We start from the raw sequence: 25000 nt of genomic DNA, 5'->3' as shown, positions 1-25000 counted from the left end.
TTCATCCTGCACACAAAATAATGTACAAAATCTTCAAAATAATGTCATAAAGATTACGTACATTTACTTTTAAAACTTCCTTGTGTTGTTTGTAAGCTGTTGTGCAAATCAAAGCAAATAATTTCATCTTTAACAAAATATATTTATATATTTTATTATTATTATTTTTATTGTTTACATAAATTTCCCCAAATTTCAAAGTAATTCCCATTAATTCCTGATAAGTTTCCAACTTGAAATAGTTCCCAGATAAAGTTTGGATGGAAAGTTTTCGGAAAGTTTTTGGAAGTTTACCATAAATGTCCCAGCTCTTTGTAACCCACATGATGAGAGAGAAAATGAAGCGAGGCTGGTGAGGTACAGAGCGTTTGTAGCTGCTATAACGTTAGCGAGATCATGAGGAAGCTCCTTCACTTTTTGTTGTTCATTCGTATCAAATTTTGCTCATAACTTAATGTACAGGTTTTTTTTTTTTTTTTAAGTTACTCAACTGCAGAAAGAGTCCTGATGCCCATCACTAATCTGGAGCCACTTGTCAGGTCTGAATGAAGATGAACCCATGATCTTGTGGCTCATTTACAATGTAGTGAATTTTCAATAAGCTCTGATGAATATTCAAATTCAAATTTCACATTAGGAAAAAAAAATCTTGGTTTTTCTCAGTAGTGTGTGTTGCATGAGCTGCCATGTGCTGTGCTTGGTGTGTGTGTGTGTGTGTGTGTGTGTGTGTGTGTGTGTGTGTGTGTGTGTGAGGCGGTTGCAGCATGCTCGAGCTGGTCTGGTTATGTTCCTTATTCTTTGCTCTGGCTGGTTGTTTCTGAACATGCTTTGGCTGTTTCTCACCGGGAAACCCCCCCCTCGCCTTGAATACCCCACCCTTTTACCCAGCATTCCTCGCTCCTGATTGTACAGTCACATGACCGATGCAGCGAGACGGGCATGTGCATCATCTGGCTTTTCTTTCTGTGGGCTGTAAATAATAATAATAAGAGTTATAATAATGATGATGTTGACTGTAACGTCATACCATGATTCAGTTCTTCATGGTTACAGCGGATGAATGTGTGCGTGTGTGTGTGAGTACGTGTGCGTGCGTGTGCGCGCTATACACTAGCTGATGACTCCACTGTTCATTCATGCAATCACGTGTCGGCGTAACCTCGTGCACATCAGGTAACGATTCCATCAAACACCAGAACATGGAGATGATGTCTGGGCGTCCGTTATCCATGTCTCAGTGGTCTCAGAATGGTGCGGAGTGTAAGTTCTGCAGAAAGGAACTGATGTGAGCATGTCGGAGGAGAACTCAAGATTGGTTTGATCTGAGAGTAATCTCAACACCGAATCGTATGCGTTCCTCCTCTCTTCTAGCTCCTTTAGGTTGGTGTTTAATATGCTGAGATTCTTTTCAGCTCACCAAATGTGCACATTGTCTTCCTGTGTAAACTATTGTGATTCACAGAACAAAAAAACAGCTCAGCTTCTTTTCACTACACCTTTAGATGTTTTTGCAGAACAGAACACATCGTATATTCAGTTTATGCTGCTGAGGTAGAGAAACTCATACGCAGTTCTTCAGGGCGTTCTGATCCTGCTGAATATACACTTGTGTATAACTGATTTGGGGGCAGGGCTATGTCTGAGCTTGTGATGTCACTACATAAACTTCCTTTTGGACCAATCACACGCTATATTAGAGGGCAATGTTGTGGTAATCAGAGTTTTTTTTTTTTTTTTTTTACGCTGAGCAATGTAGAAATGGTGGTTGCCATGGTAACGTTGTGCCTTCACAATTATGGAATTATAATTCTCAAAACTTGAAATCTTAAATGTTGTCTTAACGTGAGTTAGTTATCTAATGTATCCGGATAGTGATGCTGGTGATATGCAAATAGGCTTCCAATTTGCATATTCATGCATATGTATACAGTAGGTTGTGGTGTTTGTAATGAGTGTGTAGAGATGTTGTGAATAAAGTCAGTGGTGTGCAACGTTTTTTCAGCGTGAACGCAGACAAGCTGAGACGAGCCACAGGGCGAATGCTGAATTCTTTTCGCTCCTCAAACATCTCAGTCAAGAAACGAGCAAGAACCTGTGCAGAGTTAAAGGTGTCACGTTCTGAAGCCAAAACGTTAAAACAGTAGAGCTCATTTACATATATACATTGTGTATTCACTTTTCAACCCTCCACCCCCCCACTCTATTGCCATGGTGGAACTTTGGAAAAGGTGTGGAGTTTGCTTTCATGAGACATTTTAAATGCTTGTCTACAAAGCCCTGTTGAATGGGGAATGATCATGAGATTGCACCCATGATCTTAGAGGATGATCAGGAACTCAGGGGTGACGAATGAAAACAATTCACCTCATCATCATCATCATCATCATCATCATCATAAAAACAACAAATAAACTTGTTTCCAGACTGTGCGTGTGAGAGAGAGAGTGTGAATTTTGTTCGTCATGCCTCGAGCAGGAATGTGAGTTTGTGCTCTTGTGTGTTACAGATGAGCCGGAGACGCGAGACGCCTGGTGGGAGGAGATCCGACAGGAGATCAAGTCTCACGCTAAAGCTCTCGGCTGTCATGCAGTGGTGGGATACAGCGAGTCCACCAGCATCTGGTAAAACACACACACACACATTTCTCTATTTTTGAATCCTACCTTCAAATGGCTAAAAAAAATATTCAGATTCAGGAAGTATTAATTATTTAATATGATGTTTTTTTTGTTATTATTCTTCTTTGTGTGTGCAGTGAGGAGGTGTGTATCCTGTCGGCGTCGGGCACAGCAGCGATCCTCAGCTCCCGCTTCATGCAGGATGGCGTGCTGGACACAGAGAACAGGTTGTCACGGCAACATGGCACAGAAAGGGGCGAGGGTGAGATGGGTAGTTCAGCCTCGTTAGGGTAGGTTAATCACATGACCCATGCTGACGGACTCCTAACCTTACTAAACTGTACTAACGAGGCTGGTGTGTGTGCGTGTCCGTGTGTGTGCGTGCTTGTGTGTGTGGGAGGGTGGAGGTGTGGGGATGGGTTTCACACACACTAACACATTTACACTCAGGGACAAAAATTGTGTGTGTAGATTAATGTAGTCATTTCTGAGGCCAGTCGTTATTCTAATGAGCTAAACATAATTAGATCCATTATTTTCTTTTATGAATATTAAATAATTATCCAATAAATATAATTAATTAATTATACATTCATTCATTAAACGCTATTTTTTCAAGGACTTGTTCAAATGTAACTGAATTATAATAATACAGTAATCCCCCCTTTATTGCCGTGGTAACGTTCCCTAACCAAAAATCGGAAGCCACCCCAAAAAAATCATCCTCCCTTTAAACACACTTTAAACACACAGCAAACATTAGCAAGAATATAGTGAGATGAATTTAGTGTGAATTAGTAAAAATACAGTTCACTGTATCACATTTATAGTGAGTAAATGTACTGTACAGTATTAACATTTTACTGCATTTTATAGTTAATTAATATATTTTTATTCATAAATTTCATTATGTCAACATAAAGCTCCATAAAAACAATTCCGTATAAGTGTTTTGGTGTATGGTTTTCTGCACGAGAGTCTGGAAAATCAGCCAAACTAATGAGATATGTGGCAAATGCAATTCCGCGATAAACCGAGAGCGCCAGATTGGAACCGCGGTAAAGCGGAGGATTACTGTACTCATAATATCAATATTTTGTAATATATTGAATGTAGTGATGTGTTGATTGTAGGGGTGTTTGTGTGTGTCAGGTTCGATGATGTCGTCCCCCCTGCTTGTGGGTTTTGTCACATCCCATATGATGAGTTGAACATGCCGTTTCCGGCTCAGCTCACCTACTGCCACTGCTGCCGCCGCCATAAAGTCCCTGATGTTCTCTTCACTACAATAGACGTTCCATCTGAAGCCCACGTCACCGGCAAAGGCTGTCTCATACAGGCCAGGTAACTAGATAACTCGTCTCTGTGTTCAGGGTGTTTGTGTTAAACGCTGTAAACTCGTCTCTGTGTTCAGGGTGTTTGTGTTAAACGCTGTAAATTTGTCCCTGTGTTCAGGTTGTGTCGTACTAAGAAGAAGGCTCAGGGTGAGGGAAACGCTACAGCCATCAGCAACCTGCTGCCGTTCCTAGAGTATGAGCTGCACACACAGCTGATGAACAAGCTGAAGCTGCGTAGCATGAACGCTCTGTTCGGCCTGCATATCCAAATCAGCGTGGGAGAGAACATGCTGCTCGGCCTGGCTGTGAGTACAACATCAATACCCAACACACACACACACACACACACACACACACACACACTGTCTCTGGTGTACCTTACACTCATGGGTGTAGTTGTGATGATATGAGATGAACTCTGTGTGTGTGTGTGTGTGTTGTAGTCAGCCACAGGTGTGTTTCTGACAGCACTCCCGAGTCCAGGAGGAATCCAGATCGCAGGGAAAACCTCCAGTGACATCACATATGAACAGCATCTCTCAAACATGCAAAGGAAAATTAACGACGCTATCATCAAGAACAAAGATCTGTACGAGATTAACCCCCCAGTACGTCTGTTAACACACACACACACAAACACACACACACACACACACACATATACACACATACATTTTTTTATTTTTTTTTTAGGAGTTTGTCGAGGAGCTGATTGGCTCGCCCATCCCTGAGCCCCGGCAGAGGTCCCGCCTCTTTCGCTCACACTCTGAGAGCTCAGACGAAGTGTCAGAGTTAGACCTGTCTCACGGGAAGAAGGACGCTTTTGTTTTAGAGGTGAGACAGACAGATAACGAGACAGTCCGTCACTAAGATATGACAGACAGTGAGACAGACAGACAGACTCTGTGTCCGAAAGACGGACGGATGGTGAGTGAGTCAGACAGACAGACTGCCAGTCAGTCAGACAGAAGGTGAGAGACAGATGGCTGATCAGACCAGATTACTCTTAAATTAATAGAAATGATGAGCAGATGATCAGTGAGACAGTCAGGCAGACGGTGAGACAGAAATGATGGTGTAGTTTAATTCATGTTGTTCTGAATTCAAAGATATTTATTATAATTACTGTTTCAGATCGACGATACAGATGCTTTTGAAGACATTCATTCCCTCCTCACCGATGCCCCGACACCTGCAGGTATCCCTCTCTCTCCTCCTCTCCTCCTCTCCCTCTCTCCTTCTCTCTCTCTGAGTGTACATGATTAGGTGCATTAGATGCAGTTATATTATTAGGGTGTCTCTACAGTCAGAAAGTGTATATAAAAGCACAATCATCACAAGGATTTAATATTTAAAACTTTATACTGGATATAATGTAAATCTAATACACGTCATGTGATTAGACTTTTTTTATTTATTAATTTTTTTTTTTTATGTTTTTGCTTCTTAGGGTTCTACAGTTGCAACACTGAAATCATGCCTGGGATTTATAACTGGACTTCAGCATTACAGGTACACAGCAATTCTCTTCTCAACGTCTCGACACGTGTTTAATGAGAGCACACGTGATACGATTGGTAGCGAACGTAGCACACCTCTCACGTTTTTCTTTTTACGTCTACTAGATGTTCACGTCTGTGAGAGTGTTCCGACTTAGCAACGCAAATCTGACCAATCAAGGCCTGAATAAGATCTTCAATGATCTGTGTGAGAACCTGCTCAAGGTGAGAACCTTCTCTTAGTTTTTTTCCTTGTGTGATATGGTCTATAGTGTTAAAGTGAGTGTGTGTGTGTGTGTGTGTGTGTGTGTGTTTGTGTGTGTGTTATATAGAGTCTGTACTTCAAGTTGCGCTCCATGGTGCCCTGCTGTCTGTGCCACGTGAACTTCGCTGTCGCTGTACCTGAGGATGAGCTCATACAGGTAACATCTTGCTCTCTCAAATAAAACAGTGCAGGAAATGCATCCAGGCAAAATGTGTTTTATTTCCAACTTCTAACACACTAACTCCTCAGCCAATCAGAATCGTTTCCTGTGTGTAGTGTTACAGCTCGAGTGGAATTTCAAATGCAGGGCCTTTTTAAAAGGTTTTAATCAGTTTCTGTTGATAGCTTATGATTAGCCACTCTGTTTCTGATGTTTCTATGGTCACAAGTAGTGCAGTAACGTTTCTGCATTCTATTTACTGCATCGCATTTTATTATTTACTGCATCGCATTTTATAGAGTCGTCCTCGTGGAAAGGGAACGTGAACCTGTTCAGCTTGTAGAGCAGACCCTCGTTAATTTATGTCCGTTTTCATCATGTGCTTTTAGAGTCTGAGTGATGAAGTGTGTGATGACTTGATTTAATAAAAAAGACGAAAAGAAGACTCTTTTTCGTGTGTTGTGTGTGTCAGGTGGCGGTGACAGCGGTGGCCATGAGCTTCGATAAAGAACAGACGCAGGAGAACGGCCGGCATAGCGGAGAGAAAACACTTATTAAAGGTGTGTGTGTGTGTGTGTGTGTGTGTGTGTGTGTGTGTGTGTGTGTGTGTGTGTGTGTGTGTGTGAGAATGAGACAGGTCGTGGTTAAAGGAGAAAACTCTTCTAACTCCTTTCAGGGCAAAGTAGATTAATTTGTGCAAAAAAAATAAAAATATCGAAAACTCCAGGTAACTATCTGCAAATATACATATTCATTTGCATATTCATGATCACTTTTATATAGTACCCTCCTTCAAATATGCATCTTATACAGTATTGTAGAAATATATATTGCACCTTCACACTCCCATAATATGTTTATTGTATATTTGTAGTTTTATAAATGTATATTAATTTATTTATACACACTTTTAGTAGCTGTACTCTGCACAATGACAGTGAAGTTGAATCTAAACTAATCTAATCTAATCTAATCTATTATCATTATCCTCATTTGAATAGATAGCAATAGATTATTAAATATTATTTCTTGTAAAAAACAGATGTCATAGTTCGAGGCACACTGTTTCTGTCTGAAGCAGAAATTAAACCCTGTGGAAATGATTCCAGGTCAGTGATTGGGCAAAAGGAAAAATAGTGATCAGTGATTGGTTATTAGGGACACTGGTATCCAATGATTGGTCATTTACTTTACTGAGCCTCTTTTTTTTTAAATAAATTTGCTAAAAAGTCCGATCAAATTAGCGAATATTTGATGTTTTTGCTTGTGTCACATGGTGGGATCTTCATACACATCTGGTTTATTTAGTTATAGTGTATTGTGATTATTATTCTTGTGATAGTGTAGAATAAAGATGGTGTGGGTTTGGTGTGTGTTCATATTCAATACTTTCACACAGCATGTTGGTTGGATTTTATCCCTGCATTAACCCGTGAGCTGAAGCTAATCCGAGTCCCGGTGCTGCACTTTTTTTTTTTTTTTTTTTTTTTTTTTATTTCCTCATCAGTTCCAGAAAACGAAGATCAGCTTCAGTTCCCTTTAGAGCTCCCTGCTGAATCCTCCTCCTCCTCCTCTTCCTCCAACCCTCTGAGCTCCTCCAAAGGTAAACCTTTACCTCTCACCTTCACCCTTTGGTCCCTCGTTCACCTTACAGAAAGAACGTTTCCACCCAGGTACCCGAACCTGTCGAGAAAATCATCCCTGGTCTTGAGAAAAGTTCTGACTGTTGAGCAGGAGCTAGATTGGTTCCTCCGGTGGAAACGTCTTACCACAGTTTTACTAAACTAAAAGTAACCTTTCCTGCGTAACGTGTGTGTGTGTGTGTGTGTGTGTGTGTGTGTGTGTGTGTGTGTGTTAGGTTTGTCCGAAGTTTCAGGAAGTCTCCCGAGTGCTCGAGGTGAGTCTCTGTTTTGTTCTCAGGGTTATTTATTATTTTTGGGTGTTTTCTTCTCCTTTTGTGTGAAACTGTTTGCAGTTCTCAGACTCCAGCATCCGCCATTTTATACCTCTCTTCTTCATTTTTTTTTTTTGTTTTTTCTTACTTTGTTTCTTTTTCTCTCTCTGTGTATCCCTCTGTTGTGTGTTTGTGTGATGTGATGGCATGCGCTTGTCTGTTTGTGTTTCTGTGTGCTTTATGAACCCGTGTGTCTGTATGTCCTGCTCTCTATTTGTGTGGTGCGTGTGTGTGTGTGTGTGTGTGTGTGTCCAGCCCCCTCAGTTGATTACAGTTCCTTTACAGACAGATGCAGTTCCTGGATAGAGCAGCTTAGACTGAAAGCTCACACCATAAGACGAGGATCAATTAAAACAAGTAGGAGCGCACGCATCCACCCTGAATCCGGACCAACGCTACCGAGTCTTCACACTGATCGGGGTTTTTTTTTCCTTCTAATCCCAACTGAATGAGGGAAATTCAGAGCATGCACTTAACACGGGCTTCATAACAAAGCATCATGAGCATCAACTTTAAAGCTTCTGTAAGCAACTTACTACACTGCAGATGCAGTCTGGTGTTTCTGTGACTGCCACAAGCTTTAGTACCTGAAAAAATTAAAGGTGCTGTAAGCATTTATCTGGAATCATACACTGGCCAAATTTTACTTGTATCCTGATACCTGGCGCAAAGAAATACTCTGAGGAGTTCATGTCTATGATTTTACTCATTATAATCGGTGCTTTGACAACTTAAAGGTGCCATAAGCTATTTTTCCAAAGCACCCTTTGACTAAGTGGTCAGATTCTTGTATCCTCTTCTTCTTCTTCTTCTTCTTCTTCTTCTTTCGGCTGCTCCCATTAGGGGGCGCCACAGCGGATCATCCGTCTCCATCCCCCCCTGTCCTTTACATCTGCCTCTTTCACACCAACTACCTGCATGTCTTCACTCACCACATCCATAAACCTCCTCCTTGGCCTTCCTCTTTTTCTCCTTCCTGGTGGCTCCATCCTCAGCATTCTCCTACTGATATACCCCATGTCCCTCCTCTGCACATGTCCAAACCATCTCAATCTTACCTCCCTCACCTTGTCTCCAAAACGTCCTACATGTGCTGTCCCTCTAATAAACTCATTTCTAATCCTGTCCATCTTCATCACTCCCAACAAACATCTCAACATCTTCAGCTCTGCTACCTCCAGCTCCACCTCCTGTCTTTTACTCAATGCCACTGTCTCTAAATCTCAGGTCTCACCACAGTCCTATAAACTTTCCCTTTCACTCTCACAGATACTCTTCTATCACAAATCACTCCTGCTATCACTCTTCTCCACCCACTCCACCCTGCCTGCACTCTTCTCTAACACACTCTCCATTACTCTGCACTGTTGACCCCAGGTACCTGAACTCCTCCACCTTCTCCACCTCTTCTACCTGCAACCGCACCCCTCCACTGGCCTCCCTCTCATTCACACACATGTACTCTGTCTTACTCCTACTGAATTTTATTCCCCTTCTCTCCAGCATGTACCTCCACCTCTCCAGGCTCTTCTCAACCTGCTCCCTACTCTCACCACAAATCACAATATCATCCGCAAACATCATAGTCCATAGAGACCCCTGTCTGACCTCGTCCTTCAACCTGTCCATCACCACTGCAAACAGGAAAGGGCTCAGGGCCGATCCTTGATGCAGTCCAACCTCCACCTTGAATCAGTCTGTCGTTCCTACTGCACACTTCACTGCTGTCACACTGTCCTCATACATGTCCTGCACCACCCTCACATACTTCTCTGACACACCAAACTTCCTCATACAATACCACAACTCCTCTCTCGGCACCCTGTCGTACGCTTTCTCTAAATCCACAAACACACAATGCAGCTCCTTCTGTCCTTCTCTATACTTCTCCATCAACATCCTCAAAGCAAATAATGCGTCTGTGGTGATCTTCCTCAGCATGAAATCATACTGTTGCTCACAGATGGTCACCTCTTCTCTCAGTCTGGCTTCCACTACTCTTTCCCATAACTTCATGGTGACTGATCAACTTAATTCCCCTGTAGTTACTGCAGGTCTGCACATCTCCCTTTTTCTTAAAGATCAGTACCAGCACACTCCTTCTCCATTCCTCAGGCATCTTCTCCCCTTCCAGAATCCTGTTAAACAATCTGTTTAAAAACTCCACTGCATCTCTTCTAAACATCTCCACGTTTCTACATTACTTAAATTAATGCTCTGAGAAAATATTGTTTATATGACCCACCTTAAATGCTTTTGAATCTGCCTTTGAGGTGTTAAAAGCTAAATGTGCCAAAAGCAATTTTTGAAAACACACTCTAGTTGATCTGTGCATGGATTCTGATCACTATATTTGAAATAAACTACATTGCTTACAGCTGCTTTAACGGAGGGCCAAACGATGTTTGCGTGTCACAGCTGCATGAGCTTTAACCGTGTTATTATGGGATGTTTGATGGTTACCGTGCGGCATAAAGGCATGTGGCGATAAATCGTAGGAATTACCATGAAGATTCTTTATTTTATTAACATTTAAACATCAGGTGCATTTTTTTATTTATTATTATTTTTTTTTTACACCATTTAATTATTATATAACAATTAAATCACAATCAGCCTGATTATAGCTTTATTAATAATAATAATAATATTAATAATAATAATAATAATCACACACACACACACACACACATTCTCTTTCCTGGTGGCTTTCTGTCTGGTGTTTGTTCAATATTTGTCCCTTGTCCAAAAGGGGGAGTCTGAGAGTCATGTCCACTGTCTCCTCTTCTCTCTTTCTCTCTCTCTCTCTCTCTCTCTCTCTCTCTCTCTCTCTCTCTCTCTCTCTCTCTCTCTCTCTCTTCCCCAATCTTTCTCCCTTTCCCTCTCTCTCCCTCTCTCTTCCCCTCTCTCTCTCTCTCTCTCTCTCTCTCTCTCTCTCTCTCTTCCCCTCTTTCTCTCTCTCTCTCTTCCTTCCCCACTCTCACTCGCTCTCCCTCTCTCTCTCACTCGCTCTCCCTCTCTCTCTCACTCGCTCTCCCTCTCTCTCTCTCTCTCTCTCTCTCTCTCTTTCAGTGTCCTCTTTAGAGAAGTCCAGTCCGTTGCCTGAAGGTCGTTCTCGTTCTCTGAGGTCGAGTCGTTCGTTCCCTGGAGGTTCTGTCACTGTGGTTAAAATGACGCCGCTGTCTTTCATTCCTCGAACCAAGATAATAAAATACCTCGGCATCATCAACATGTTCTTCATCAGAGAGACCACCTCACTGCGTGAGGTACACACACACACATTTCACAGTTATACACACACATACACATGTAATGTGTGTATGTGGCATGTAATTTTGTGTGTGTGTGTGTTAGGAGGGTGGTGTGAGCGGGTTCCTGCACTCGTTTATAGCGGAAGTGTTTGCTATGGTACGCGCCCATGTTGCTGCTCTGGGGGGGAATGCAGTCGTCTCCTACAGCATGAAGGAGTGTGTGTTCATGGAGAACCCTAACAAAAACCAGGTCAGTGTTTGTTAGAGTGTGTGTAGGTATGAAAGTGTACACATAAGCTATTTTACTTACATTCACTGTGTGTGTGTGTGTGTGTGTGTGTGTGTGTGTGTGTGTGTGTGTGTGTGTGTGTGTGTGTGTGTTTTAGGCCCAATGCCTTATCAACGTGAGTGGAGATGCTGTGATTTTTGTCCGAGAGTCTGAACTGGAGGCCACGCCCCCTCAACCACAAATGTCCTGCAGTGGAGAGGGAACTTGAACTCTTCTTACACACACACACACACACACACACACAAATACACACACATAAACACATGTATATTATTTATTGTAACAAGCCAAGAAGCAAGTTCCAAAGAAAAAACAGAGCCAAACACAAGTGTAGATTTCCAGCCAATCAGCAGCGAGAACACGGACAAGTCGTTAATCAATTAAAGTTCATATTTGTGATGAAACGAGGGAAAATCTTCGTCTGTCGGCCATTTTGAAGACATTCCAGTGGTCCTGAGGAAGCCGAGGCAGCTAAGAGCTTCAAGCTAAACTCATGCAATGGGTTGTGTAGCGTGTGTGTGTGTGTGTGTGTGTGTGTGTGTGTGTGAGTGTGTATGAGTGAGAGAGAGAGAGAGAGAGAGAGAGAGAGAATGACGAACCGAGTCGGCACTGACGCCATGATTTATTCTCCTCCTTCCTGATTGATATGTCATTATTAAAGGGGCAGTTTGTAAGGTTAGCGCCATCTGCTGCCTGCAAGGTTAAGTTAGTTTTACCTGACACACACACACACACACACACACACACACACACACACACACACACACACTGATTTTACAGCACATGCTTTACCGGCTACTTATTACAAATTTTACGCTGTGTTTGTATTTAGGGGTGGAGCTTATTTTAGGGCCAGAAATATGTATTTGAGGTTAACAGGAAGCAGAATTGCATTGCAACTAATATTTTCACGTGGCAATATTCCAAATATATTATTGTTAATCTTTAAAAATGCTTATTATTGCACATGAACATTTTATGAAAAGTAAGAAAAACTGCAGCGGGGGGTGGAGCTTATATATATATATATATATATAGAGAGAGAGAGAGAGAGAGAGAGAGAGAGAGAATATCTGGGGGCAGAGCTTATTTCAGGGCCAGAAACCCATATATAATAACAATTCAAAAACCCTCACATAGATCACAACTCCTCTAACTTTAGATAAAAAAAGTTGAAAGTGGGAAAACTTCAAAATGTACAAAATAAAGTGTGTAACGAAACAAGGGAATGAAGACGAATCACACGCTGATGACCTTATAAACCTTACAGACTGCACCTTTAACGTCTTCTGTACAAATCACATGCTACTGATCAGATCACTTTTCTCTTTCTTGTTCTAAAAATGCTGGAATTTTTCGTTTTTCTTTTTGTGTGTGTAATTGTTGCTGCATGTGCAATGCCAGCTCCTCCTTTCAGCAGCGTGATGTTCAGGTGACAGGAAGCCAAAAGCAGATGCCCAGAGGAGACTTGAATGTACAGGGTGATGGAGCGCTGATTTGATGTGATGATCCTGTGCTGCTGTTTTCTAGATATTGCATGTGTGTATGAGGACAAACCGAATGCTGCACAGTAATTAAATGATTCCTGTGTAATCAGTCGAGAGTTTGTGTGTGTGTGTGTGTGTGTGTGTGTGTGTGTGTGTGTGTGTGTGTGTGTGTGTGTGTGTGTGTGTGTGTGTGTGTGTGTGTGTGTGTGTGTGTGTGTGTGTGTGTGTGTGTGTGGAGATTGGTTTAGTGATTTTGTGCTGATTTTTATGAATGAAACGATGTAATGAAAGAAATGAAACACTGTGTGACATGCAGTTAGAGGAAAATCACCATTAGATTAGATTAGATTAGATCATCTCATTCGGCTTTTTGATCTGGTACATTTGATGTAGTAGCAGTTGATTCCTCGTTCTCATAAACACCAATCTAAAACCCACAGGTAGCAGGACAGACTCACAAGTCAGCAGGAGGTCAAATCCCAACACAATTTGAAACACAAATCTTTAACTTAAACACTTTCATTGTGATTTATTAATGAAAGTGACAAACTGTAGAAATATTTGTGGGTGTGGTCCTGGGAGGTTAGAAGGTTCCTACTGAGATACAGGAAGTACAGACAGTAGGTTTAATTTCAATTTATACAAAAAATATATTTTAGAACCAATATATTTGTTCCCTTTTAAAACCCAGTAGAAAAGATTTCATTCAGAGTAATAGTGATAATCAGTTCTTATTAATTAATCAATTTATATTATAAACTTTTATAAACAATTATAAACCTGCTCAGAATTTATTTATGATTACTATTACATAATTACCACATTATCTGTGTGGAGATGTAACTATTATCATTAATTAGTCATAATTATAATAATAATCATTAATATGAATAATCATTTTAAAATAATGCTTTGAGATAAATCAGATATCAGTAAATGAAAACTCATGAAACAAATAAATATATTTTTCGATTAATGTGTCGCTTATACATTTTTTAAAAAGAGGTATTTAACAGTTACATAAAAAGAAAAAAAAACAATTTACTTGAATTTCAAAAAGACTTTTTCTAAAGTTTTTCTTATAACTTTTATATAAACTGCTTTTTGTCTATTATTATTGTCTTTTAATAATAGTATGAAAACGTTATTCATTTTTAATGTTTGGGTTTTTTTTTTATTATTATTCCAAAATGTTATTCTGAATGTAAATATAATCACATGAGATGCACAGAAAGTTTTTTCTCACATTAGTTTTTTCTGCTGATTAAAAGTTCAGAAAGATAAATCTGTGCTGCGGTGCTAGGAGCAGGAAATGACGTCACTTGTTATTATTTACAAAACATATGTAAGCTACGGTTTATTAAAATATTGTTTATTTGATGATTATTGTACAGTAATAATAATAACAGGTTAAATTAAACATAACACTAAAATAATTAAACGCATAAATAATCATTTAAAGCCGCTAAATGTTGACGCTTTGACTTTTTCTTCTTTTCTTCTTTTCACCGTTAGATGTCGCTGTTTTAATGCATTTTTGACGCATGCGCGTTTTGGCTACGATTGGCTAGAACGTTACCCAGACGAGCGTTTGATTGGTTTGCTGTCCTTGACTCTGCTTTATTGGCCAATCACAGCGCGGAGGTGGGACTTTTGTGCTCTGGAAGTCTCTTTGACGTGTCTCCGGAGCAGCAGCACGAGCAATGCGTGTTGGCGCGTACCGGGGTGTGTGATCCGAACCCGGGTTTGATCAGCTTCTTTCCCCGCTGTAGGAGGGAGCAGAGGAGAGAGAGAGAGAGAGAGAGAGAGAGATGGGGGAGATGCGGATTCCTACCCACATGTTCCTGTGGAGTCTTTCTGCCATCTACATGTTCGCCTTCGCGTCTGTTTATGTACAAATTCCTGGTGAGTTATTTTTTTATTCTGTGTTATAAATAAATCTGCAGAAATTTTGCACTTATAAAGTTTAAAGTGTCCACATGATGCACGTGGGGCTGCAGACAGCAGCATTTAAAAATATATTACTATGTTCATGTTTATTCCTTTATACTGAACTTCACACTGACTTTCAGAGGTTTATAGAATATCACTGATTTACAATCAACATCTGGATTCTGGTGGGAGTTTTGATTTTGTAACTCAGGAAGTAAGAATTTAACGCACCAGAGATATTCCTGATGCTACAGAGGGCGTGAGATCTTGGGTTGTGATGTCACTACATCCCCATTATTCCACCAATCATCTTCAATATGCAAATTCATCTCTTAGATTCACAAAAACGTTAAAGCCTTACACTCTTCAAAATTTCAAACAGTTCCTACTTTTGTAAAAGACTTATTTTGGGACCGTTGTATAATATGGGAAAGTCATCAAGTTCTATAATCTTCAAGGGTTCCTGGTTCCTTGTGGAACCTTTTGAGTTTGTAATTGAAGCACTTTTTTGTTCGTAGTTCCTCTAATCGTTCTCAAAAGAACCTTTTTATGGTTATGATCAGGATATCCTTCTCAGACGGATTTATGTTCTCACAGGTCTCTATGGTAACGAGGGCATCCTCCCAGCGAAGTGGATGCTGCGGGTGGCGGGGAAAAGCGCCTGGGAGCGTCTGAGGGACACGCCCACTCTGCTGTGGTTTGGCCCCCAGCTCGGCCTCGACACGCAGCACTGCCTGGAGCTGCTGAGTCTGACTGGAACTGCTCTCAGTCTGGCGGCCATGACAGTCCCCGCCTTCAGAGACTGCAGGCTTTACTTTATTCTGTGGGTTCTTTACCTCTCTCTGTACCAGGTAACTCCTCCCACCTTTAAACTCCTCCCATCTATAACCCCTCCCATCTCAAACTCCAAACTCCTCCCACCTCTAATACATCTAAACTCCTCCCATCAATAACCTTTCCCATCTTTACCTCTAAACCCCTCCCACATTTAATAACTTAAACCCCTCCCACCTCGAGTATCATCTATTTCCAAAGCCTCCATCTAATCTGATCACAGATCTTTTATGATGATGATGATGATGATGATGATGATGATGATGAATGTGTTGATTAGTTTTCTATAACAGCACAATTTTTTTTATAAACGTTCATCCTTATACACTGTTTAATAATAATAATAACAGTAGACATATTTATTTTTTAAATCTATAAATAATGAAGTTTAAAGAGAATTTTTATGTTAATGGAAGGAGTCTCCAGTGTCAGTCAGAAGTTTATTATTGCATCATAAATTATAAGAGCCAATCAGGTTCAAGAATGCAAATGAGGCAAAAGTACAGAGTTTCACATCTGTGTTGTTTGTGTAGGTCGGCCAGGTCTTCTTATACTTCCAGTGGTGAGTACAGATTTTCCTCTAATTATTGTGTGTGTGTGTGTGTGTGTGTGTGTGTGTGTGTGTGTGTGTGTGTGTGTGTGTGACTACATTACATTAGCATAACAGACAAAATGATCTCTTTCTCTTTTTCTCAGGGATAATCTGTTGTTAGAGGTGGGCTTCCTGGCTGTTCTCATCGCTCCCATGAAAATGCCATGGAGCTGCAGATCAAGTTTTCATGATGGTGTGACCTTCTGGCTTCTCCGCTGGCTTCTCTTCCGCCTGATGTTCGCCTCTGGAGTCGTCAAACTGACCAGCCGCTGTCCCACCTGGTGGGGACTCACAGGTCAGAACCCCAAAACCAGAACTTAAACCAGAACTCAAACCAGAACCATTAAATGTTTTCCTCATATTTATTGCATGAGGTCACCATAGGGTTTTTATCAACTGTGTGTGTGTGTGTGTGTGTGTGTGTGTGTGTGTGTGTGTGTGTGTGTGTGTGTGTGTGTGTGTGTGTGTGTGTGTGTGCGCGTGTGTGTTTGTGAGACAGCATTGACGTATCACTACGAGACGCAGTGTATCCCGACGCCCCTGGCCTGGTTTGCCCACCAGTTTCCTGTGTGGTTTCAGAAGCTCAGCACCGTTGCCACCTTCGTCATCGAGATCGCAGTTCCCTTCCTCTTCTTCAGCCCCATTCGCAGACATCGTCTCTTTGCTTTCTACTCGCAGGTGGGCGGAGCTTCTGCAAGATATTTTCATAGTTCTATAGGACAGACACTTGCCGCTGCATTGTGTGTGTGTGTGTGTGTGTGTGTTATACAGGTCTTGCTGCAGGTGCTGATCATCCTCTCAGGGAATTATAACTTCTTTAATCTTCTGACTATCCTGTTGTGTTTCTCCCTGCTGGACGACGAACACATGGATTTTTGGCTCCGCAGACGCAGGCAGCAGACGCAGACGCAGACGAGTACGAAGTCCATCTGCTTCTTTTCATTCTCAACAGGAATGATGAGTAAATTTGAGTCTGAATAACACGACACTGTGCACATTACTCAAAACTGTAAATAATTAATCTTATAATTAATCCGTAATTGCAGTTAATTAGTTGAAGAACGTCCCAGAGAGCATTATAATGTGGGGAAGATCTCGCACCTGGCCGTGGATTATCACCTGATACCACGGTCTCAGAGCATTGAGGAGTTACAGCTGTTATTGATGTTTGCAGAGTAAAACTGACTGAATGGATCAAAACAACGCTTCATTTTTATTATTTTATATACGACTTCGTTACATCTGCAGTTCTGCTGCTCCGAATCACACACACTTCTAATACTACTGATGAAGCTGTTGGACTCCTGGTGCTGTTCTTTTTATCCGTTTTATTTCTCTTTGAAATGTTTTTTCTTCACTTGATGTGTAGTGAAAAGCTTTTTACGACTTTCCAACATGTAAATAGAAATAAAATATAAAATAATAAAATTAAATATCAAGTATAAAATTATAAATTAAGAAGTGTCTGGTAAAGTTTGTAGTCTGCTGTATGTTTGATGACTCTGATGTGCTGCTCAGGTTCTCTGCAGGCCGTGTTGGCGTGGGTGTGTTTGGTGCTCGAAGCGTGTGTGTATGTGCTGCTCGGCTACTGGACCATCGTCTACTTCGACCTGAAAGTGGACTGGGACAAGAAAAGTGTTTCTTCTAAAACAGGTCCCATAAAAGCTTTTTTTTTGTTTTTGTTTTTTTTGTCATAAACACAATTAAATTCTGAATTGCTGGTTTGCTGGTTTGTTGGTTTGTTGGTTTCAGCCTTCACACATTACGAGTTTAACAGCTTCCTGAAGGCCGTGACGGGGCCCAGTATTTGGATCGGGGTTCTGTCTCTCACTTGGGAGGTCATTACTGCCATGTTCAGGTGAGGCCTTGTGAACGGTTACCATGACGACAGTGAAAGCTGATTAAAGGAGATTACAGGTTTCATCAGCAAATATGATAAAAACAATTATAATAATGAACTTAAACACTTTTAGAATATTATATCTTATATTTTTATTTTTTATTTATATTTCCCCTGTGTGTGTGTGTGTGTGTGTGTGTGTGTGTGTGTGTGTGTGTGTGTGTGTGTGTGGAGGCTTTGTTCAGTTATTAGTCATGTGATTTTTTTATTGTTATAAATGTGTAATTCCTATAAATACTTAAATGTTGATTGACTTCTACCTCATATTTATTTATTCCCAACCACATTCTGTATAAAGACTTTGAATGTGCAATACCTTAATATTTTCACTTTGTTTACTTTTTTAATGCCTAATTTTTTTTAATTATAATCTGTCCTGCAGATGGCGCTGTAATCCAGCAGTCTAAATAAAGTGTAATACTGTGTGTGTGTGTGTTTAGGAGTGCGTGTGTAAGGGGTGTGTTTCGACGGCTCTGGAGCACGGTGCAGTGGGGCGTCTTCTCTGCTGCAACAGCCTCCATGTTCACCATCAGTCTGGTCAGCAATCGAGTTCACACCTTTGTCCATTATATATTCTGGTAAATATTTATATATACTATTATACTTATATAAACACACTGTGTGTGTGTGTGTGTGTGTGTGTGTGTGTGTTGTGTGTGCAGGTTCCATACACCTACCTCGAGTACGAGGCTCACTCTAACCTGTGGCCCGGAGTGCGCAGGGCGTTTGAGTTGACTGATCGTTACCAGCTGGTGAACTCATACGGTCTGTTTCGGAGGATGACGGGAGTCGGAGGTCGTCCAGAGGTCATCATGGAGGGTAGCATGGACGGAATCACCTGGACAGTCAGTATTAATGGTCAAACACTGTGATGTGATTAATCACCTGTATGTACAACCCCAATTCCATAACCGTTGGGACACTGTGTCGTATGTAATTAAAAACAGAAGTCATTGATGTGCGAATCTCATAAACCCATATTTTATTCACAATAATTCAAAAAACATATCAAAATATTTAAACTAAGAATTCATCAAATTTAAAGGAAAAAATAACGTCATGTTGAATTTAATGGCTGCTTTCTGTGTGTACACATCTGGGAACTAAGGAGACCAGATTTGGGAGAAGAATGTTGTTCTATATGTGTCTGATACAGGATTCCAGCTGCTCAACAGTTCTGGGTTTCCTTTGTTGTGTTTTTTCTTTTAAAATGTGTTTTTGAGATTAACAAATCATTGAATTCTGTTTTTATTTACATTTTACACAGCATCCCAACTGTTTTGTGTGTGTTTGTACTGTACTCCACACTACAGAGAGGAGCCGCTCATATGAGTAGGATGTTTTATATTGTTAGTAATGTATATACTCCATGCTGCTATTAGAAGTTAGACCTGGACTGCTAGGAGACGTGTCTCCTCCCTGCTGGATCTACTGTCACTTGTTCATAACCCGCTGAGTTTTCTGTAGGAGATCGAGTTTATGTATAAACCGGGGAACGTGAGCACAGCGCCCCCAGTGGTCACGCCTCATCAGCCTCGACTCGACTGGCAGATGTGGTTCGCGGCTCTCGGACCCCACAATCAGAGTCCCTGGTTCAGCAGCTTCGTTCGCCGTCTTCTACAGGGCAAGCAGGATGGTGAGGGGGGTACCAGGGGTACAAGTGGGGTATTTATTTATTCATGTATTTACTGTGTGTGTGTGTGTGTGTGTGTGTGTGTGTGTGTGTTAGTAATAAAGCTGATTCAGACAGACGAGACTCAGTACCCGTTCATCAGACAGCCTCCGGTCTACATCCGTGCTCATCGCTACAAGTACTGGTTCACCGAACCTAAAGAGGACGGGTGAGAACTTCACACCACCCCTACTCAACATTTATCTCCATTAAACTCCTCCTGAACACTAAACCATGATGTTCATCACCATTAAACTGCTCCTGAACACTAAAATGCTCCATTTCATGGGGGCGTGTCTTAATTTGCATATTTATATCTTTTTAAATATGTTTATAAAAGTTCTGAATATGTTCCAGGTTGGTGTTAGTCTATTTAAGTGTGTGTGTGTGTGTGTGTGTGTGTGTGTAGGTCATTACCACAGAGGTGGTGGAGGAGGATCTACGTGGAGGAGTTTTATCCGCCTGTGCGTCTCGGTGATGCGGTTTTGGAGGACACGCTGACTCAGCATGGCCTCAACATAAAGGTGAGACTCGTACCGATGTTCTGACTGATTAATGACGGCGGTGTATTTTAGAAGATCAGGGATTAAACCTCAGATGTGATCCTGGAGCTCATTAGAACATAATCATCAGATTATTGAGTTTAATTACAGAGCTCGTTATGGTTTCCATAGTAACAGCTCATTCACAGAACATTTAAAAGTACACTGTATGGCCAAAAGTATGTGGACACCTTTTTAAACATCTCCTTCCACATTGTCTCCGTTTGCTGTTATGATAAGATTCACACTTCTGGGAAGATGTTCCACTAGATTTTGTGGAGACAGTCTGAGGTGAAGCTGTAACTGTGTGGAGGTTTCGAGTTGGAGCTTCGTTAGTGATGTAACAGAAGTGAGAGCAGGAAGTGAGACGTGTTTAATAAAACACTACATGTAACTAGAAACTGATAAAAAGCGTCAGTGCTGAGGTGTAAGAAGATTAAAACACTCAGGGGTTTGTGGTAATTGTGGGTGTGGGTGTGTGTGGGTGTGTGTGTGTGTGTGTGTGTTTGTTTAGGATAAATCTCCTTCACGCCGAGCTTCTGGTTCACGGCTCTCGCGGACGTTACAGTCTGTTGGAGAACACGTGAGGGAGGTTCCTGCTCACGTCCTGCTCTGGACACTTTTCTGTTCAGCAGCTACAGTGTGTGTCATCAACCATCTGTTCTCACACACTCCAACACACACTCACAATCCTCCAACACACACACACTCTTTAGAGCAGGAGAAAAAAATAAAGGAGAAAATAAAGGAAAATATAAAGAAGGAGGAAGAAGAGAAGGCAAGAAGGGAGAAGGATGAGGAAGTGAATGAGGAAGAGGAAGTGAATGAGGAAGAGGAAGTGAATGAGGAAGAGGAAGTTAATGAGAAAGAGGAAGTAGATGAGGAAGAGGAAGTGAATGAGGAAGAGGAAGTGAATGAGGAAGAGGAAGTGAATGAGGAAGAGGAAGTAGATGAGGAAGAGGAAGTAGATGAGGAAGAGGAAGTAGATGAGGAAGAGGAAGTGATGTGTACAGTTAGGAAGAAGAAATAAAACCCTGTTCATGTGTTTTGAGTGCACAAGTTCTCTCTCTTTCTCTCTTTCACTGTCTTTTTAAAATGATATACATGTATTTTTTTATTATAAATGAAATAAAAAACACATGCGATATTCTCTGAAAAGCGTATCGTGGTGAACTGTATCGCAATATCAGCATCAGATCAAGGGATCGGTCCAAACTGCAACTGATAACACTGATCTTCAGGGCTTGTTTTATGTCCTGTCATTAATCACACACACACACACACACACACACAAACACACACACACACTTTTATTCCTGTCGATCGTCTGTAATATATTGTTTGGTAATAGATGAATCAGCGGAGTGATGAGTGTAATTCTGATTCGGTCGTGAAGTTTATCAGCTGCATGACGATCCGTTTTCTTCACCGTCGCATTTCATCCCGTTTTTCACTTTACATCTCCGATTAAACCTTTTCTATTTTATCACTTATTTTCTCTTCATGTTGTCTTTTCTCTCTTTTGCCAAACACTAATGTGAAGTTTTTGTGTTATATTTTTTGTATAATAAAACGACTCCCACCAGACCCTCTGAAGATGTTGATTATGTTCTGTAACGGCGACTCTGAGAGACGTGCAGGTCTTTTATCATCTCACAGAACATTAAACATTACTTACCCTAACCCTAACGTTTAAAAACACACTGTGTGACCAGAAGTATGTGGACACCTGGCCATAAGATTGCTGTGTGCTTCTTTTTAAACATCTCATTTCACATTGTCTCCATTTGCCCTTATAATGAGCTCCACTGTTCTGGGAAGATGTTCTACTGAGGTACTGATGAGGGTGAGGAGGTTTTTAGGGTGCAATCAGCGTTCACATTCATCCCAAAGGTGTTCAATACACACGCACACACTTGCGTGTACACACACAGACACACACTCGTGCACACAGACACACACACACAGAGATACACACACACTCAGTGTTTACTACTGCTTTCAAAACTCCTCTTTTTAAAAAAAAAGGTCATTAATTATAAAGTTTAAATACAATTTTTATTTGCTATCTGATGTGTACAGATTAAATTTCAGGAAAATATAAGTAATGAAAACAAAATTAAGCACAGGACTAGAAATCATGTGATGCTTTTATTTATAAAATACTTTTTGTAACATTTCTTTATTTATTATGAAGAATGTATCAGGAGGGTTTTAGAGATTTATACACTCAGAAGCAGCAGAACAGAATCCTACAGTATGAAGAGTAAATTAATGTTTTTTTTAAACTTATGTGAATCTGATTCTTTAAAGCTGCCATATGTAGTATTTTAAATGATCTCTAAACATGTAATAATCAGATCATCGTAATAAAATCCTCCAAAACTCTGATCTGGGATATTACCACACAGCAGGCATCGCATTTTCTTGTTGTGTTTCAGGCTTGACATTTTTCTGGCCCTGAAATTTAACTCCTACTCAACACTGAAGCAGAGCTGCTTCACCTCACCCACACTTTTTAACACGGATCTCACAGGGCGAATGTAGTTTCAAGTTGTGATTGTTTTCATTGTAAGTGCACTTCCTGTCTCAGCCAGCAGAAGGCGGTAAAGTTACATACTGCTGCTTTAAGCAAATTCTGTGTACACTCAGCTCACGGTTCCTCAGCGAGGTTGTGATCACCACTGCAGGACTCCTGGGCAGTACTTATCGATGAGGGATTGGTAATACGGCTTCAGCTGCTCCACATCCGGCATGTCCGTGCTCTTAGTGTACAAATCAAACTTACTGAAACACACACACACACATGTCACGTGTAAACTGTGTTTACTTTAGGGAACAGCAACAGCGTGCACCTCCTGCTCAAACATGTGCCCCGTTTATAGCCTCTTTCACTTTTGCTGAATTTAGAAGCTCAAAGTTACATAAAAACAAACACACACACACACACACACACACACACACAGTGTTTGTTATGAGGACATACTTGAACTCTTTAACCCAGGGCAGCATCTGGAGGTCTTTATCGTTGCACAGGTGTGTGTAGTTTCCGTGTGTGTGCCAGGGGTAGAAGGAGTGGAAGCGAATCATGTACAGACCCTGAGAGAGAGAGAGAGAGCGAGAGAGAGAGAGAGAGAGAGCGAGAGAGAGAGAGAGAATGAGAATGAGAATGTTAGAGAGAGAGAATGAGAATGTTAGAGAGAGAGAGAGAGAATGAGAATGTTAGAGAGAGAGAGAGAGAGAGAGAGAGAGAGAGAGAATGTTAGAGAGAGAGAGAGAGAATGAGAATGTTAGAGAGAGAGAGAATGTTAGAGAGAGAGAGAATGTTAGAGAGAGAGAGAGAATGTTAGAGAGAGAGAGAGAGAGAGAGAGAGAGAGAGAGAGAGAGAGAATGTGAGAGAGAGAAAGAGAGAAAGAGAGAGAGAGAGAGAGAGAGAGAGAGAGAGAGAGAGAATGTGAGAGAGAGAGAGAAAGAGAGAGAGAGAGAGAGAGAGAGAGAGAATGAGAATGTTAGAGAGAGAGAGAGAATGAGAATGTTAGAGAGAGAGAGAGAGAGAGAGAGAGAGAGAGAGAATGTGAGAGAGAGAGAGAGAGAGAGAGAGAGAGAGAGAGAGAGAGAGAGAGAGAGAGAGAATGTTAGAGAGAGAGAGAATGTTAGAGAGAGAGAGAATGTGAGAGAAAGAGAGAGAGAGAGAGAGAGAGAGAGAGAGAGAGAGAGAGAATGTGAGAGAGAGAGAGAGAGAGAGAGAGAGAGAGAGAGAGAGAGAGAGAGAGAGAGAGAGAGAATGTTAGAGAGAGAGAGAATGTTAGAGAGAGAGAGAATGTGAGAGAAAGAGAGAGAGAGAGAGAGAGAGAGAGAGAGAGAGAGAGAGAGAGAGAGAGATAGTATGTGAAGTAAAGATGAGTATATTATTGCTAATTATTTTTCAGTTTAAGAGAATAAACTAAACCCAGAAGTCGGACCTCCTCAGGAATCGGACACTTGTTAAACTTCATCACTTGGTATAAATATTCTGCAACAAAAAAATATTAAATTACGATATTAAAATCACATCTTCCTGAAACCAGCACTGATTCTACACATGACAAACTCGGTGGTCACATGAGGCTCAACTCTTAACATCCGACTTTTATACAGAATGCAGTTAAAAACTAATTTTTTCATCTCAGAAACACTGGAAGATTTTGCTCCATGTAATTTTTTATTTTGCTGAAAAATGTATGAATCCTTTAGTGTTTTCACGCCTGGATTACTGAAGCACTTTGTGTGTTGGGGTTTTAAAATATACTTTAATTAAACAAATTACAGGCTGTTTAATATTCAGCTGCTACATTTCTGCCAGAGACCAGGTGTGATGAGCGCTCTGTCAGAGTAATCAGCGCGACTCCGAGATTGAACTGAAATTAGTTTGCAGGTAGCAGCCAGTAGAAGGTGGGTGTGTCTTTTCATTATTATATTTGCATATTTATAAACTTAGAAAGAAGAGGGAGGGGTCAGTAACAGGGGAGGAGTCAGTTACATATTTGCATATTTCTTATTATTATTTATGAATTATTAACGTTTTAAAGGGTAGATTGTTTTACACAGCAGATTAAGATGAAGTTTACTGAACCCACCATCGTGTCCCCATGACATGAGAACGTTGTCCAGTCCACAGTGAGCTTCAT

General features: G+C 40.9%; 3 protein-coding genes across 22 annotated transcripts in view; 2 read left to right on the top strand and 1 right to left on the bottom strand.

Annotated features, from left to right (window-relative positions):
* Positions 1 to 12969, top strand: part of c2cd5 (C2 calcium dependent domain containing 5) — a 27728-nt gene extending 14759 nt beyond the window's left edge. For 4 of the 18 annotated variants that reach the window (XM_083552879.1, XM_083552871.1, XM_083552884.1 and 1 more), the window contains 17 exons: positions 2507 to 2621; positions 2756 to 2908; positions 3771 to 3962; positions 4074 to 4260; positions 4399 to 4563; positions 4649 to 4789; positions 5090 to 5153; positions 5406 to 5467; positions 5581 to 5679; positions 5787 to 5876; positions 6352 to 6439; positions 7387 to 7482; positions 7738 to 7776; positions 8119 to 8190; positions 10906 to 11099; positions 11188 to 11334; positions 11471 to 12969. In XM_083552879.1, the coding sequence (XP_083409005.1) occupies positions 2507 to 2621; positions 2756 to 2908; positions 3771 to 3962; positions 4074 to 4260; positions 4399 to 4563; positions 4649 to 4789; positions 5090 to 5153; positions 5406 to 5467; positions 5581 to 5679; positions 5787 to 5876; positions 6352 to 6439; positions 7387 to 7482; positions 7738 to 7776; positions 8119 to 8190; positions 10906 to 11099; positions 11188 to 11334; positions 11471 to 11581 (2015 nt within the window). In that variant the 3' untranslated portion in view covers positions 11582 to 12969. Of the gene's footprint in view, positions 1 to 2506; positions 2622 to 2755; positions 2909 to 3770; positions 3963 to 4073; positions 4261 to 4398; positions 4564 to 4648; positions 4790 to 5089; positions 5154 to 5405; positions 5468 to 5580; positions 5680 to 5786; positions 5877 to 6351; positions 6440 to 7386; positions 7483 to 7737; positions 7777 to 8088; positions 8191 to 10905; positions 11100 to 11187; positions 11335 to 11470 lie in introns of all 18 variants that reach the window. The other 14 variants (XM_083552881.1, XM_083552875.1, XM_083552872.1 and 11 more) reach the window with 5 other exon arrangements.
* A 1524-nt stretch (positions 12970 to 14493) lies between these two features.
* Positions 14494 to 21919, top strand: lmf2a (lipase maturation factor 2a). 3 transcript variants are annotated; one of them, XM_083552954.1, is made up of 15 exons: positions 14494 to 14765; positions 15390 to 15643; positions 16160 to 16188; positions 16323 to 16513; positions 16718 to 16896; positions 16990 to 17179; positions 17737 to 17871; positions 17971 to 18076; positions 18559 to 18655; positions 18781 to 18963; positions 19586 to 19754; positions 19848 to 19959; positions 20200 to 20314; positions 20847 to 21170; positions 21258 to 21919. In XM_083552954.1, the coding sequence occupies exons 1-15, from the start codon at positions 14672 to 14674 to the stop codon at positions 21360 to 21362; spliced, it is 2283 nt and encodes a 760-aa protein (XP_083409080.1). In that variant the 5' UTR covers positions 14494 to 14671; the 3' UTR covers positions 21363 to 21919. The 3 variants fall into 3 exon arrangements, with proteins under 3 accessions (XP_083409080.1, XP_083409078.1, XP_083409079.1); XM_083552952.1 differs by having other exon boundaries at positions 20847 to 21919; XM_083552953.1 differs by having other exon boundaries at positions 14495 to 14765; positions 16990 to 17134; positions 20847 to 21919.
* Positions 21920 to 22470: 551 nt separating this feature from the next.
* Positions 22471 to 25000, bottom strand: part of miox (myo-inositol oxygenase) — a 5423-nt gene continuing 2893 nt past the window's right edge. The window contains exons 7-10 of the mRNA XM_083553151.1: positions 24950 to 25000; positions 24296 to 24345; positions 23319 to 23431; positions 22471 to 23119 (exon numbers count right to left, since the gene is read on the bottom strand). The exon at positions 24950 to 25000 is cut by the window's right edge and continues 17 nt beyond it. Coding sequence (XP_083409277.1) covers positions 23011 to 23119; positions 23319 to 23431; positions 24296 to 24345; positions 24950 to 25000 — 323 coding nt within the window. The 3' untranslated portion in view covers positions 22471 to 23010. The remainder of the gene's footprint in view (positions 23120 to 23318; positions 23432 to 24295; positions 24346 to 24949) is intronic.

This window comes from Silurus aristotelis (assembly GCF_946808225.1).
Source record: "Silurus aristotelis genome assembly, chromosome: 10".
Lineage (NCBI taxonomy): Eukaryota > Metazoa > Chordata > Actinopteri > Siluriformes > Siluridae > Silurus > Silurus aristotelis.
Note: the sequence above shows the minus strand (reverse complement) of the source record. Positions and strands in the feature narration are given on the sequence as shown.

Excerpts from the sequence above, each read along its gene's own strand:
- lmf2a (XM_083552952.1), top strand. The coding sequence starts at position 14,672 with ATGGGGGAGATGCGGATTCCTACCCACATGTTCCTGTGGAGTCTTTCT. Across the intron at positions 16,514-16,717 it reads CACCTGGTGGGGACTCACAG|CATTGACGTATCACTACGAG; the intron begins GTCAGAACCCCA and ends TTTGTGAGACAG. Across the intron at positions 18,964-19,585 it reads TGGACGGAATCACCTGGACA|GAGATCGAGTTTATGTATAA; the intron begins GTCAGTATTAAT and ends AGTTTTCTGTAG.